We start from the raw sequence: 14,506 nt of genomic DNA on the forward strand, positions 1-14,506 counted from the left end.
AACATTCATTGATTATTACAGGTCTTTTGTGAAAGATGTTCAACAAGATCAGTAGTATTTAACATTCGGGAGGACGCACAGCATTTCAAACAGAAGATTGGCAGCAGTCAACGCTGTGTTTCCTGTGGAGAAAGGAAACCAATATTTGTTATCGTCACGTCTAAAAACCAGGTAAAACAAAAGTGTCACTCACCAGTTGTGTCATAAGGAGGAGAAACCTCAACCAGGTCACATCCAACAAGGTTCAGCCCACGACACCCTCGAATAATCTCCAAAGCCTAATAAAACAAAATATATGTTCTTGTGATATCACGTCTATAAAGCAAATGGAAAATATATATATTTTTTTAAACAATACATTACGCAGCAGTAGCTTCTAAGAACAACAACGAAATGGCAACATTGGAAATGATGCCAACTAACTTTTTCTTCTATTTGTGACTGAGATGAAATAATTACCTGGATGGGGGTCAGTCCTGCAATCTCTGGGGTTCCGGTTCCTGGGGCAAATCCAGGATCAAGTGCATCAATGTCAAAACTGAGGTACACCGGACCGCTACCCATTTGAGCCCTGACCTCTTCCATCAGAGGTGTGAGAGATTTATGCCAACATTCCTCTGATTGGACCACACGGAACCCCTGAATGAAATGCATGTTATTTTTATTTATTTTTACTTTTACTTATTATAGAGATATGTCGGCCTCTGGTGGACAAAAGCGGATAGAAATATGACCTCGACGGAAAGACAATAAAACCCTTTTATCAGAGATTAAACAAAACATTTAACTACTATATTTAATCAAGTATTATGCAGGGAAATTATTCGCTGTCAAAGGGAGGGAGATCTGATGTGGAAGGCATGTTTGCAATGAATACATATTGTAATTTGGTAGGGTTATTGCAAACAAAAAGATTTAAGAACACAAAATAAAACCAACTGGTCTTAAAAAGTTTCCGAAGATTAGGTTTTCCCATTATCTACGCCAATAAATAGAAATATTTATATTTATTATCATAATAAGAACAAGAAAAAATATATAAACCAAAATAAAATTATATCATAAAAAATATATACATTTACAAATATTGTTTTTTACCTGTGCACGACTCCATTCATAATAATCAGGGGTGTAGTCGTTGTCGCGCAAACCGATCTGGATCACCCTCTTGCAGTCCAGCAGCCCCTCCTCCACACATCGCCTGAACGGGGTTCCGTGATTGATTTTCTCTCCCAAATCCACGTCGCCCGTGTCTGCGTGAGCATCGACGTGAACGAGACCCACCGGGCCATGTCTTGAACGTGAGGAGGGAGAACCAATAGATGAATGATATTGATGGATCCCTGGTTACTTTCATGAACACACGTGTAACAAGTGTAAGGAGAAGTTATTTCCTTTTTAACTCACAATCACATGAAAAGTCTATCCTGCACATTGCAAAAACACTTTTTTTTTCTATGGTTGAAAACAGGGTAGGAGAGTTGTGGGGTCACACTGGGTCGAAGGAGAGAATAAATAGAAGAGAGGAAACAAGACACCAATACATGGTCATACTACCAGGCTCTTCACTCTATATTGTTAAATTGCAATTACTTATTTAGAATACATTTTTATATTTATTTTTTGTATTTGCCTGTATTTTCTCAAGAGATTGCAAACTATTTTAGGCTTTAAAGGTAGACACAAAATGATTTCTAACTTATCATTTAACTCAAATAAAAATATATTTAACGACATATTTAATAGTTGATTCAAATATTACTTCTTCTAAGCTTCAAAGAAAACTTTGACCGACTCACCTTTCAGCCACTGCCTGAAGAATGGGGTACGCAATAGTGTGGTCACCACCTGTGAAAAAGACACAAGTCACCTGAAGGTCACCTGAGCGTTGCCATTACTGTACATTTCAAACAGTAGCAACTCAGACATAATACTTGAAAGAGTAGAAAAGTTTAGTTTGTACTGCAATCAGAGTCATATGATACTTGATGGGGAGCAGATTCTAACAGCAGTTTAGTTCTGTATTGGTGTTGTAACACCACAATAATGTTTGGGATAAACCTTAATCTACTCTGTAATCTGAGGAATTTTGTCAAGTGAATGTTTTACAATATGCAACACTTTCATTGTGTGCAATGCTCATTTTCACATCCCAAAAAAATAGATGACAATTTTTTCTTTCCCAAGATACTGACCCATGGAGAGGGGGATGCAGCCAGTAGCCAGGATGGTTCTGTAGGCCTCTCGGATGCGCTTGCATGAGTCCCTCAAGTCGTACATATTCACGTTGACGTCTCCAATATCGGCCACCAGCAGGGACTCGTAAGGTGCCGCTCTTGTGCCGCTGTTGTATGCCCTCAGCAGACAGGATTCTGTTCTGATCTGTCTGGGACCGAACCTGAGGGGGGCGTTAATATTTTAAATCAGGTTGATATTCACTAAACTCTGCACAAAATCAGCCCGGCAGTCTATTCCCCTTGTGCAATATTTTTCATTTCCTATTATTCTAAAAGGTTTGTAATACATTTGTAATTACATTTAATACTTTTCTCCATTATCATCATTATGCCCGTTTATTCTTTAGTTTTCTTGCAAATAATTAATTTACGGATGTTGAAATAATTTAAATACTGACTTATGACGTTTTATTTGCTTAAAAAGCTGTTTGTGCGCAATGTATTTTATTATAATTTATTATTAAAAAAAAAAGGTCTGACTTTATTTTCATCTTCAGCTGTTTTGAAGTATAAGTGAACAAAGTTTCATGTATATTTACTGTAGAAATATTGATTTATTTTCAATTTAGTACAGTGTATTGATGTCAGTTAATCGAGAACGATATAATTTAATTCTTATAAGAAAAAACTTAATAGTTAACAAAGATCTGACTTTATTTTCATGTTCAGCGGGTTTTGAAGTATAAGTGAACAAAGTTTCATGTATATTTACTGTAGAAATATTGATTTATTTTCAATTTAGTACAGTGTATTGATGTCAGTTAATCGAGAACGATATAATTTAATTCTTATAAGAAAAAACTTAATAGTTAACAAAGATCTGACTTTATGTTCATGTTCAGCGGGTTTTGAAGTATAAGTGAACAAAGTTTCTTGTATTTTTAATGCAGAAATATTGTTTTAGTGTCATTTTAGTACAGTGTTTTATTGTCACTGTTAATCAAGCACAATATATATTAATCATTTTAAGAAGAAACTAGGTGTTTACGTTGGCAAGAATCCCGCCTTGAAACCCAAATATGTCCAAAGTTCAACTTTAAAAGCTGATGAAGTCAACAGTATCATCTTAAATATAATCATATTATTTGCAATATTTTAAACGTGGTGAGAAAACGCTCTTCAATTATTATTTTTAGAGCAACTAATGCACCTGTAACCTAAAATAAAGAAAATATACTAGGTGCTAAAACAACTACATTGCTGGGTGAATACTGTGCAGAACCTTGTCCCGGGTCGGTTGGAGGTCCCACAATCTATGGGAACCCCGATGAAGGCGGCGTCCAGTCCTTCCGCGCTCTCTCTGTAGGGTAACCGAGCCATGGTGGGGATCCCGGACACCCGAGCCACGACCTCGCTGCTCAGAGGAACATTCAAGCGCCTGTCGGAGAACTTTCTGCAAGTCTTGGAGTCCAGTCCGGAACAGAGAAGTCTGCGTCGAGACACAATGTTTCTGCAGAGTGACAACATTGTTAGCTAACTACAAACAATAGCTGGCCTAAGATGAGAGGGACTGACCGCGTGAACTTTGACCCCGCTGCAATCGCGCAATATAAAACGGTAACGTTTTCAAATCGACAAATCTTCTGTTTAATTTCTTCATGCCTCCATTAGTAAAAAAAACACATAAAAAAACAGGTAAAACAAAAGTGTCACTCACCAGTTGTGTCATAAGGAGGAGAAACCTCAACCAGGTCACATCCAACAAGGTTCAGCCCACGACACCCTCGAATAATCTCCAAACCCTAATAAAACAAAATATATTTTCTTGTGATATCACATCTATAAAGCAAATGTAAAATAAATCATATTTTTAAAAATACATTACGCAGCAGTTAACATTAGCTACTAAGAACAACAACTAAATGGACCACACGGAACCCCTGAATGAAATGGACGTTTTTATTTTTATTTTTACTTATTATAGAGATCTGTCGACCTCTGGTGGACAAGTGCAGAGTGACAATTATAAGATTCATCCAAGTTACATCCAAGTCTTAACTTTAATTTAAAATGGTATTTAAAAGTCTTGAATGGAGTTTGCCTTAAGCTGTGTGAACACAGTTTTAATTTCAATTGTTTGGCTCATGTCAAAAAAAAGATTTGAGAGTTCTTTCTTGCCTTACAATCTGGAGATGGATTTAAGTAATCAATAAGTATCAGTTTGATGCAAATATTGTCTTTCCATTGCAGTGAAATAACAATACACTGTTCAGCATCTGGAAATTGTCAAGTTTCCCACGACCCTAAGGTGCACTGCATCGCTATGGCAACCACATACGTATACAATTTAGAGAGGTTTTTATGGATCCAAGGTGCTTGATACTTATTCTGGAGATCAATAATGGTGAAGAATACCGATCTATAAATGAGCTTCTTTAACTCCTCCCTCTCCTTCTCTCAGTGACTCCAGCTCTGGTCGACCTTCAGCTGACCACCGTGGGCAGCGATGCCGTGCAGGTCAACTGGCGAGGCAGTGGTCCCGACCTGAAGGGCTACTGGCTCACCTGGGAGGGTCAACAAAGCACCGTCCAGCGCTCCTCTCTCTATCTGCCGCCTGAATCTCTATCCACTCGCCTCACACACCTCCCCCCTTCCACGAGAGTGTGTGTGTCTCCCGTTTACAAGTCGGCATGAGGGGATGGACTGTGTTGTACGGCCCGGTTTCACTCAGGTGGGCTGCCAGTACTTTGATTGGGTTACACAGGATATCGTCAACGTGACAGTTTACTTCATTGGGAGTTGATGGACGAATCCCTCGTTTATACGTTTCCTTTAATAACTTCAGCACAGCAGGTCATTGCTTCCGGGCTATTGGGAGAGGTCAAAGTCCAAATTCACACCTTCATACCACACTGAAGGTTGAAACCTGTAGACGTTCTATAAACACAAAGCAACCCAAAAAAATGAAACTTTTCATCAACAACTTCTAAGTCTCTCTCACTTAAACTTTCATGTGTCTTTCAGAAGCTTCGGCGTACGGCTACCAGTCATAGCACCTCTCCGCTTCAAGTGCATCTTACCAAACATGGAGGCGAGGCCGCAGGAGGAATGCTGACTTTCACCAATAGTTTTGCAGCTCAACTGTGTGGATCTCTTCCAGGGGAAAGTGTGGTTGGGATAAAGAGCCCTCACATGGATGCCAGGATCTCTTGAAGAAGTGGGACAACGTGGCCTCATGTGGAAGCTACCGTCCAACACACAAGACTATTTTTGTTTTTGCTGCCTAATGTTGTTCACACTACTGATGTGTAACGCTTTTGCTCGTAACCACATTTTCAGGCAAACTGACTTCAATGCAGATGCAGAGCATGCTGGGAAGATACCTTTAACCATATGTTTGCTTTTTTGGCTCAAATAATCCATACATCTGATTCATATTACAAACACACATATGGGTAACTTTGAGATAGAAAAAGAGAATCACAACTTAAAGAGATGTGTATATGTCATTAGCTTTTGTATAAAACTCTATATGTGATATTTATGAGCTATGAATTGTGCAGTATTGACAGCAGGACGAGTCACAAGACTGTTACCATTAATAAGCGAGTTTCTGCTGCCCCCTACTGTAAGGACACTGAACTGGTCCTTCAAAATTGAGTTGAAATGTGTTATAAAATGTTGTTCAACCTGAGCTTGCAATAATGATCTTTAATCATTTTGTTAAAACATCTTTGTATGTGAAAGCGAAGAAACTAGCAAAATGTTGAGGGTTTAATATGGATAGATTGCTAAGCTAAGTAGTGTTAGCGACTGTTTAGAATGATCTTCCTAGGATTGAAGGGACAAATCGTGATGAAAGCCAAGGACCTGACGCAAACATTTCGAATTAATTTCATTTTTTTTTTCCAAGAGCATTTAATCTGAAGCAATTTATTGCATGAAAACATTAATTGATTAATACAGGTGTTTTGTGAAAGTTGATGAAGATTCAAAAGGTTTTATAGTGGCGTATTAACCCACTTATTGTTAATCTCATTACTGTCATCGTCATCTGTTTAACAAGATCAGTAGTATTTAACATTCGGGAGGACACACAGCATTTCAAACAGAAGATTGGCAGCAGTCAACGCCGTGTTTCCTGTGGAGAAAGGAAACCAATATTTGTTATCGTCACGTCCAAAAACAAAAACCAGGTAAAACAAAAGTGTCACTCACCAGTTGTGTCATAAGGAGGAGAAACCTCAACCAGGTCACATCCAACAAGGTTCAGCCCACGACACCCTCGAATGATCTCCAAACCCTAATAAAACAAAATATATTTTCTTGTGATATCACATCTATAAAGCAAATGGAAAATATATATATATTTTTAAACAATACATTACGCAGCAGTTAACATTAGCTTCTAAGAACACGGCTAAATGGCAACATTGGAAAAGATTGCTAACTAACTTTTACTTCTATTCGTGACTGAGATTAAATAATTACCTGGATGGGGGTCAGTCCTGCAATCTCTGGGGTTCCGGTTCCTGGGGCAAATCCAGGATCAAGTGCATCAATGTCAAAACTGAGGTACACTGGACCGCTACCCATTTGAGCCCTGACCTCTTCCATCAGAGGTGTGAGAGATTTATGCCAACATTCCTCTGATTGGACCACACGGAACCCCTGAATGAAATGCATGTTATTTTTACTTATTATAGAGATCTGTCGGCCTCTGGTGGACAAAAGCGGAGTGACAATTTTAAGATTCAAATTCAGATAGAAATATGACCTCAACGGAAAGACAATAAAACCATTTTATCAGAGATGAAACAAAACATTTAACTACTATATTTAATTAAGTATTATGCAGGGAAATTATTCGCTGTCAAAGGGAGGGAGATCTGATGTGGAAGGCATGTTTGCACTGAATACATATTGTAATTTGGTAGGGTTATTGCAAAAAAAAGATTTAAGAAAACAAAATAAAACCTACTGGTCTTAAAAAGCTTCCGAAGATTATGTTTTCACATTATATACCGCCAACAAATAGAAATAATTATATTTATTATCAAAATAAGAACAAGAAAAAATATATAAACCAAAATAAAATTATCTCAAATATACATTTACAAATATTGTTTTTACCTGTGCACGACTCCATTCATAAGAATCAGGGGTGTAGCCGGTGCCGCGCAAACCGATCTGGATCACCCTCTTGCAGTCCAGCAGCCCCTCCTCCACACATCGCCTGAACGGGGTTCCGTGAGTGATCTTCTCTCCCAAAACCACGTCGCCCGTGTCTGCGTGAGCATCGACGTGAACGAGACCCACCGGGCCATGTCTTGAACGTGAGGAGGGAGAACCAATAGATGAATGATATTGATGGATCCCTGGTTACTTTCATGAACACACATGTAACAAGTGTAAGGAGAAGTTATTTCCTTTTTAACTCACAATCACATGAAAAGTTTATCCTGCACATTGCAAAAACACTTTTTAAATTACTTCCTAAACTGATAAAAAATATTTGGCATCCTATGGTTGAAAACAGGGTAGGAGAGTTGTTCACACTGGGTTGAAGGAGAGAATAAATAGAAGAGAGGAAACAAGACACCAGTACATGGTGATACTACCAGGCTGATAACTGTATATTCTTAAGTTGCAATTACTTATTTAGAATACATTTTTTCATTTATTTTTTGTATTTATACCTTATCATTAACCTCAAATAAAAATACATTCAACAACATATTCAATAACTGATTCAAATAAAACTTCTAAGTTTCAAAGAAAACTTTGACCAACTCACCTTTCAGCCACTGCCTGAAGAATGGGGTACGCAATAGTGTGGTCACCACCTGTGAAAAAGACACAAGTCACCTGAAGGTCACCTGAGCGTTGCCATTACTGTACATTTCAAACAGTAGCAACTCAGACATAATACTTTAAAGAGTTTGGTTTGTACTGAAATCAGAGTCATACGATACTTGATGGGGAGCAGATTTTAACAGCAGCTCAGTTCTGTATTGGTGTTGTAACACCACAATAATGTTTGGGATAAACATTAATCTACTCTGTAATCTGAGGAATGTTGTCAAGTGAATGTTTTACAATTATGCAACACTGGAACTGTGTGCAATGCTCATTTTCACACCCCAAAAAATAGATAATGTATTTTTATTTTCCAAGATACTGACCCATGGAGAGGGGGATGCAGCCAGTAGCCAGGATGGTTCTGTAGGCCTCTCGGATGCGCTTGCATGAGTCCCTCAAATTGTACACATTCACGTTGACGTCTCCAATATCGGCCACCAGCAGGGACTCGTAAGGTGCCGCTCTTGTGCCGCTGTTGTATGCCCTCAGCAGACAGGATTCTGTTCTGATCTGTCTGGGACCGAACCTGAGGGGGGCGTGAATATTTTCAAGATTATTACAAAGCTCAATGTCACATGAGTTTCAAATACTGTGATGTCTATTCTAGTGATGCTCCTTGATTTACCAGTCATTCAATTTACAAGTTATTTGAGATCTGGTCTCACTTATTTTCATACGTTCATTGATGCTGGCAACATGGCTGTGTCGTGGTGACCCTGTTTTCTAGGACCAACTGTTGTCATTTCTGCGTGGACCATAATGTTCTTGTACAGGTTCACTCTGGTCCAAGTTGACTCAAAACATGAGGGGATTTGTGCGATCAGCTGTCTTTTGCTATCACTGATAGATTCTCAAAAATACTGTGATTATGGTGACATTAAAGTACATTTTCTCTCAATAGATTCCAGAGACACTTCTGTTCTAGATTTGAAGCGACACTTGCGTGATGAGACCAGAGTCTGCAGACGTGTGTGAGACTGTTGGAAGAAAAGCTGTGGAAATATGAAATATTTATTTTCTGCTGATCTGTTATAATTTCCCTTTAGTTTTCTTGCAAAATAATTAATTTACGGATGTTGAAAATATTTAAATACCGACTTATGACGTTCTATTTGCTTTAAAAGCTATGTATTTAGCTTAGCTAATATTTTATTATATTTTATTATTTAAAAAAAAGGTCTGACTTTATTTTCATGTTCAGCTGGTTTTGAAGCAAGTAAGTAAGTAAGTAATTTTTATTTGTATAGCACTTTTCCAGACCAGGGTCACAAAGCGCTTAAACAATCAAAACAATATTCAATAAAGTATATACTTTAAAGGTCAAGATAAAACTGATAACACAAAAGGAGTTCCAGAAAATCAAGGAAAAGCCTGAACAAATAAAAATGTCTTAAGATGTTTCTTGAAGGAGTCAGTAGATCCATCAAACACAGAGAGAGGAAGATCGTTCCAAAGCTTAGGAGCAACAGCCTGGAAGGATTTCTCTCCTCTGGTCCTGAACCGTGTTCAGGAACCATCAGTAGATTCTGATCCACAGACCTCAGAGCCCGAGCTGGGGTGTAAGGCTGGATCAGATCAGTGATGTAAGGAGGAGCCTGACCATGAATAGATCTGAAAGTAAGAACCAGAATTTTAAAGTTGATCCTGAAAGAAACTGGAGGCCAGTGAAGAGTTTTAAGGATCGGGGAAATGTGAGTTCTTCTACTAGAGTGGGTCAGGATTCTCGCTGTAGAGTTTTGTATCAACTGCAGGCGAGACGGCTCCTTCTTGTTAAGACATGAAAATAAACAATAGTCCAGGCGAGAAGACACAAACGCATGGATTACAAACTCCAGATCATGTTGTGACAACATTTTCCTAAGTTTAGAGATTTTTCTCAGTTGAATGAAACAGTTTCTGGTCAGTTTTCTGCAGTGTTGAACAAGAGACATGTCTTTGTCAAATACCACACCCAGGTTTCTCAGGCTCAGTTTGACAGACTGACTTAAGTCACCAAAGTACTGACTCAACCCTGGAATCTTATCATCAGGAGCAATCACCAGAGTTTCAGTTTTGTCCACATTTAGCTGCAACGTGTTTTCACTCAGCCATTGTTTGATTTCTAGCAAACAATTGACTAAGCTGTTCAGGCTCTGGGGCTCAGTTGGATCACAAGAGCAGTAGAGCTGGATGTCATCAGCAAAAATGTGATAAGAAACATCAGGAAATCTCTGAAGTATAACTGAAAAAAGTTTCATGTATTTTTACGGCAGATATATTGATTTAATGTCATTTTAGTACAGTGTATTATTGTCACCGTTAATCAAGCAGAATATATATTAATCATTTTAAGAAGAAACTAGGTGTGTACATTGGCAAGAATCCCGCCTTGAAACCAAAATATGTCCAAAGTTCAACTTTAAAAGCTGATGAAGTCAACAGTATCATCTTAAATATGATCTGCAATATTTTAAACGTGGTGAGAAAACGTTCTTCAATTATTATTTTTAGATCAACTAGTGCACCTTTAACCTAAAATAAAGAAAATGTAGTAGGTGCTAAAACAGGGGTCGGGAACCTTTTTGACTCAGAGAGCCATGAAAGCAAAATATTTGGAAATTTTTTTCAGTGAGAGCCATATAAATAATATTCAGATGTAAGAATCTGTGCTTGACACGAATTCAAGCCCTTTTCCTTTGTTCATCAAAATCAACAAAGAATTCAGACGGGTTCATCCCTTTCCATGCCTCCATTTCAATATGTCCATCATATTTAAATGAAGCACAAGACTAAAATTTCTCCATTTCTGTGATCATGAAAAAACAAAAACAAATGAAAACATGAATTCAAACTAACAGTTTATATTTGTTAATTTTAAACATGTCTGATATGAATCACACAAGTGGATTAATTAAATTTCAGATGAAGTTTAACGAGAATAAAACTGTTCATCAGTAACTTCACATCATCATCGCTTTGTCTGATCGTCTCTGACGTCATTAGAATGTGTGTCTCACCTGCACCTGTTTAACGTGTTTGTGTTTCTGCGTATTCTTATTACATTCGTGAGATAAAGGTAATTTACAAATAGTCATCATGTGATGGTGTATTAATACAAGTGTGTTTTAAGGACCGCGATCACAAAATGAAAACCAGCATTTGTTGCGCTTTCATTGAAACCTGCAGCTTAACTTTGATGGAACTGACGTCATGTTTCTGTGACTCTCGTAGAGAAGAACCTGAAGCGATCAAACGCGCATTATTTTGTTCGATATATTATTTAAAAAAAACAAGCTTATAATTCTATATCGTTTTTCTGAATTGCGTAAAATGACTGTCGCACGTTTTGCTCTTTTTATTCTCGATTCATATGATCTTTTCCGTGCGTTCAGTGGAAGAGGCATGAGATCTGATTGGCTGCTGTGCATGTCAATCAAATTTTCAACCAATCGGCACAATAACCATTTGATTGACATGCACAGTAGCCAATCAGAGCTCTCTTTACTATTTTCTTATATCATATTTTATTAAATCACGCGATCTCCTCGCAACAGCTTCGATCGCGATCGACGTATTGCCCACCCCTGAAACAAGTGATAATATTTTATGTTTTATCTGAAAAGCCGAAATCTGCGAGCCAGATGCAATCATCAAAAGAGCCACACCTGGCTCGCGAGCCATAGGTTCCCGACCCCTGTGCTAAAACAACTACATTATTAACTAAACTAAAATCAACAGATTTTGGATGCTAGAACCGGGTGAATACTGTGCAGAACCTTGTCCCGGGTCGGTTGGAGGTCCCACAATCTATGGGAACCCCGATGAAGGCGGCGTCCAGTCCTTCCGCGCTCTCTCTGTAGGGTAACCGAGCCATGGTGGGGATCCCGGACACCCGAGCCACGACCTCGCCGCTCAGAGGAACATTCAAGCGCCTGTCGGAGAACTTTCTGCAAGTCTTGGAGTCCAGTCCGGAACAGAGAAGTCTGCGTCGAGACACAATGTTTCTGCAGAGTGACAACATGGTTAGCTAACTTCGGATACGTGACTATAACTAGCTGAGAGACTGACCACGTGAACTATGACCCCGCTGCAATCTCACAATATAAAACGGTATCGTTTTCAAATCGACGTCACTTCTGTTTAATTTCTTCATGCCTTCATTGGTAAAAAAACAACAACTGAATAGAATGAAGAATACAACTGAAGCCAGAATGAGGAGATACAGCAGTTTTTTTTTCCTGCTGTCAAAATGTACAATTTAGTTTAATCGTGTTTGGATACCAATTAATTGTAGTATATAATTAAGTTGTTTTATTATATTAAATTAATTCAGATTTTTTCTTTTTTTCACTTTCCTTTGATTTTGTTTAGTGCACTTGTTGCTATTATTGCATTTAAGGGATTTTTTTTTACTACAAAAACATTTGTCTAGCCTGGAAACATTCCTTCTGTACCTGGGTTTTGTTCACCAGTGAGGGAAGAGCAGTGAACCAACGTCAGATTTGACAGATTTATCAGATGATAGACATGGGGCAAGCAAAAAAGTTTAATGAAAGTTTTTATGTACAGTGCCTTGCGAAAGTATTCGGCCCCCTTGAACCTTTCAACATTTCGCCACATTTCAGGCTTCAAACATAAAGATATAAAATTTTAATTTTGTCATGAATCAACAACAAGTGGGACACAATCGTGAAGTGGAACGAAATTTATTGGATAATTTAAACTTTTTTAACAAATAAAAAACTGAAAAGTGGGGCGTGCAATATTATTCGGCCCCCTTGCACTAATACTTTGTAGCGCCACCTTTTGCTGCAATTACAGCTGCAAGTCGCTTGGGGTATGTCTCTATCAGTTTTGCACATCGAGAGACTGGAATTCTTGCCCATTCTTCCTTGCAAAACAGCTCGAGCTCAGTGAGGTTGGATGGAGAGTGTTTGTGAACAGCAGTCTTCAGCTCTTTCCACAGATTCTCGATTGGATTCAGGTCTGGACTTTGACTTGGCCATTCTAACACCTGGATACGTCTATTTGTGAACCATTCCATTGTAGATTTGGCTTTATGTTTTGGATCATTGTCCTGTTGGAAGATAAATCTCCGTCCCAGTCTCAAGTCTTTTGCAGACTCCAACAGGTTTTCTTCCAGAATGGTCCTGTATTTGGCTCCATCCATCTTCCCATCAATTTTAGCCATCTTCCCTGTCCCTGCTGAAGAAAAGCAGGCCCAAACCATGATGCTGCCACCACCATGTTTGACAGTGGGGATGGTGTGTTCAGGGTGATGAGCTGTGTTGCTTTTACGCCAAACATATCGTTTTGCATTGTGGCCAAAAAGTTCGATTTTGGTTTCATCTGACCAGAGCACCTTCTTCCACATGTTTGGTGTGTCTCCGAGGTGGCTTGTGGCAAACTTTAAACGAGACTTTTTATGGATATCTTTGAGAAATGGCTTTCTTCTTGCCACTCTTCCATAAAGGCCAGATTTGTGCAGTGCACGACTGATTGTTGTCCTATGGACAGACTCTCCCACCTCAGCTGTAGTCATCTGCAGTTCATCCAGAGTGATCATGGGCCTCTTGGCTGCATCTCTGATCAGTCTTCTCCTTGTTTGAGATGAAAGTTTGGAGGGACGGCCGGGTCTTGGTAGATTTGCAGTGGTCTGATACTCCTTCCATTTCAATATAATTGCTTGCACAGTGCTCCTTGAGATGTTTAAAGCTTGGGAAATCTTTTTGTATCCAAATCCGGCTTTAAACTTCTCCACAACAGTATCTCGGACCTGCCTGGTGTTTTCCTTTGTCTTCATGGTTCTCTCTGCGCTTTAAACAGAACCCTGAGACTATCAAAGAGCAGGTGCATTTATACGGAGACTTGATTACACACAGGTGCATTCTATTTATCATCATCAGTCATTTAGGACAACATTGGATCATTCAAAGATCCTCACTGAACTTCTGGAGTGAGTTTGCTGCACTGAAAGTAAAGGGGCCGAATAATATTGCACGCCCCACTTTTCAGTTTTTTATTTGTTAAAAAAGTTTAAATTATCCAATAAATTTCGTTCCACTTCACGATTGTGTCCCACTTGTTGTTGATTCATGACAAAAAATTACAATTTTATATCTTTATGTTTGTAGCCTGAAATGTGGCGAAATGTTGAAAGGTTCAAGGGGGCCGAATACTTTCGCAAGGTACTGTATATGCATCATATGAAAATATGAGATTAGATTAGTCGATGTACAAGTGACATCATTTAAATACATTTCTTTATCAAGTTCACTTTGAAATGTAATATTATATACACCGGTGTGTGTGTATATATATATATATATACATATATATATATATATATATATATAAATACAGCATTCAACCTGAATTGCACGGTAGTTGTTTTAACCACACAAAAAAACTCTTAGAAAAACCTTCAGCATTAGTCGATATTATCCATACATTTCAGTCAAATAATGTACCAGAAAAACACATTTTTG

At 38.4% G+C, this 14,506-nt stretch overlaps 2 protein-coding genes across 3 annotated transcripts; both read right to left on the reverse strand.

Annotated features, from left to right (window-relative positions):
• Positions 1-9: 9 nt before the first annotated feature.
• Positions 10-3,777, reverse strand: LOC148059774 (agmatinase, mitochondrial-like). The gene is made up of 7 exons (XM_087782195.1): positions 3,460-3,777; positions 2,196-2,398; positions 1,800-1,848; positions 1,099-1,294; positions 460-639; positions 194-278; positions 10-122 (listed from the first exon to the last, which is right to left on the reverse strand). Exons 1-7 carry the CDS (start codon positions 3,702-3,704, stop codon positions 49-51), a joined length of 1,032 nt encoding a protein of 343 aa, XP_087638321.1. The 5' UTR covers positions 3,705-3,777; the 3' UTR covers positions 10-48.
• Positions 3,778-3,816: 39 nt separating this feature from the next.
• Positions 3,817-12,074, reverse strand: LOC148059775 (agmatinase, mitochondrial-like). Of its 2 annotated transcripts, XM_087782193.1 has the most exons (7): positions 11,795-12,074; positions 8,363-8,565; positions 7,975-8,023; positions 7,311-7,506; positions 6,669-6,848; positions 6,396-6,480; positions 6,071-6,318 (listed from the first exon to the last, which is right to left on the reverse strand). In XM_087782193.1, the coding sequence occupies exons 1-7, from the start codon at positions 12,037-12,039 to the stop codon at positions 6,245-6,247; spliced, it is 1,032 nt and encodes a 343-aa protein (XP_087638319.1). In that variant the 5' UTR covers positions 12,040-12,074; the 3' UTR covers positions 6,071-6,244. The 2 variants fall into 2 exon arrangements, with proteins under 2 accessions (XP_087638320.1, XP_087638319.1); XM_087782194.1 differs by lacking the exons at positions 6,071-6,318; positions 6,396-6,480 and adding an exon at positions 3,817-3,979.
• Positions 12,075-14,506: the final 2,432 nt, after the last annotated feature.

This window comes from Callionymus lyra, chromosome 19 (assembly GCF_982586985.1).
Source record: "Callionymus lyra chromosome 19, fCalLyr1.hap1.1, whole genome shotgun sequence".
Taxonomy (NCBI): Eukaryota; Metazoa; Chordata; class Actinopteri; order Syngnathiformes; family Callionymidae; genus Callionymus; species Callionymus lyra.

Coding starts and splice junctions, on each gene's coding strand:
- LOC148059775 (XM_087782193.1), bottom strand. CDS start 12,039: ATGTTGTCACTCTGCAGAAACATTGTGTCTCGACGCAGACTTCTCTGT. Junction 7,507..7,974: donor CTTCAGGCAGTGGCTGAAAG/GTGAGTTGGTCA, acceptor CTCACGTTCAAG/ACATGGCCCGGTGGGTCTCG. Junction 6,481..6,668: donor CAGGACTGACCCCCATCCAG/GTAATTATTTAA, acceptor TTGTTTTATTAG/GGTTTGGAGATCATTCGAGG.
- LOC148059774 (XM_087782195.1), bottom strand. CDS start 3,704: ATGTTGTCACTCTGCAGAAACATTGTGTCTCGACGCAGACTTCTCTGT. Junction 2,399..3,459: donor TCCAACCGACCCGGGACAAG/GTTCTGCACAGT, acceptor CGCCCCCCTCAG/GTTCGGTCCCAGACAGATCA. Junction 123..193: donor TCCTCCTTATGACACAACTG/GTGAGTGACACT, acceptor CTTTCTCCACAG/GAAACACAGCGTTGACTGCT.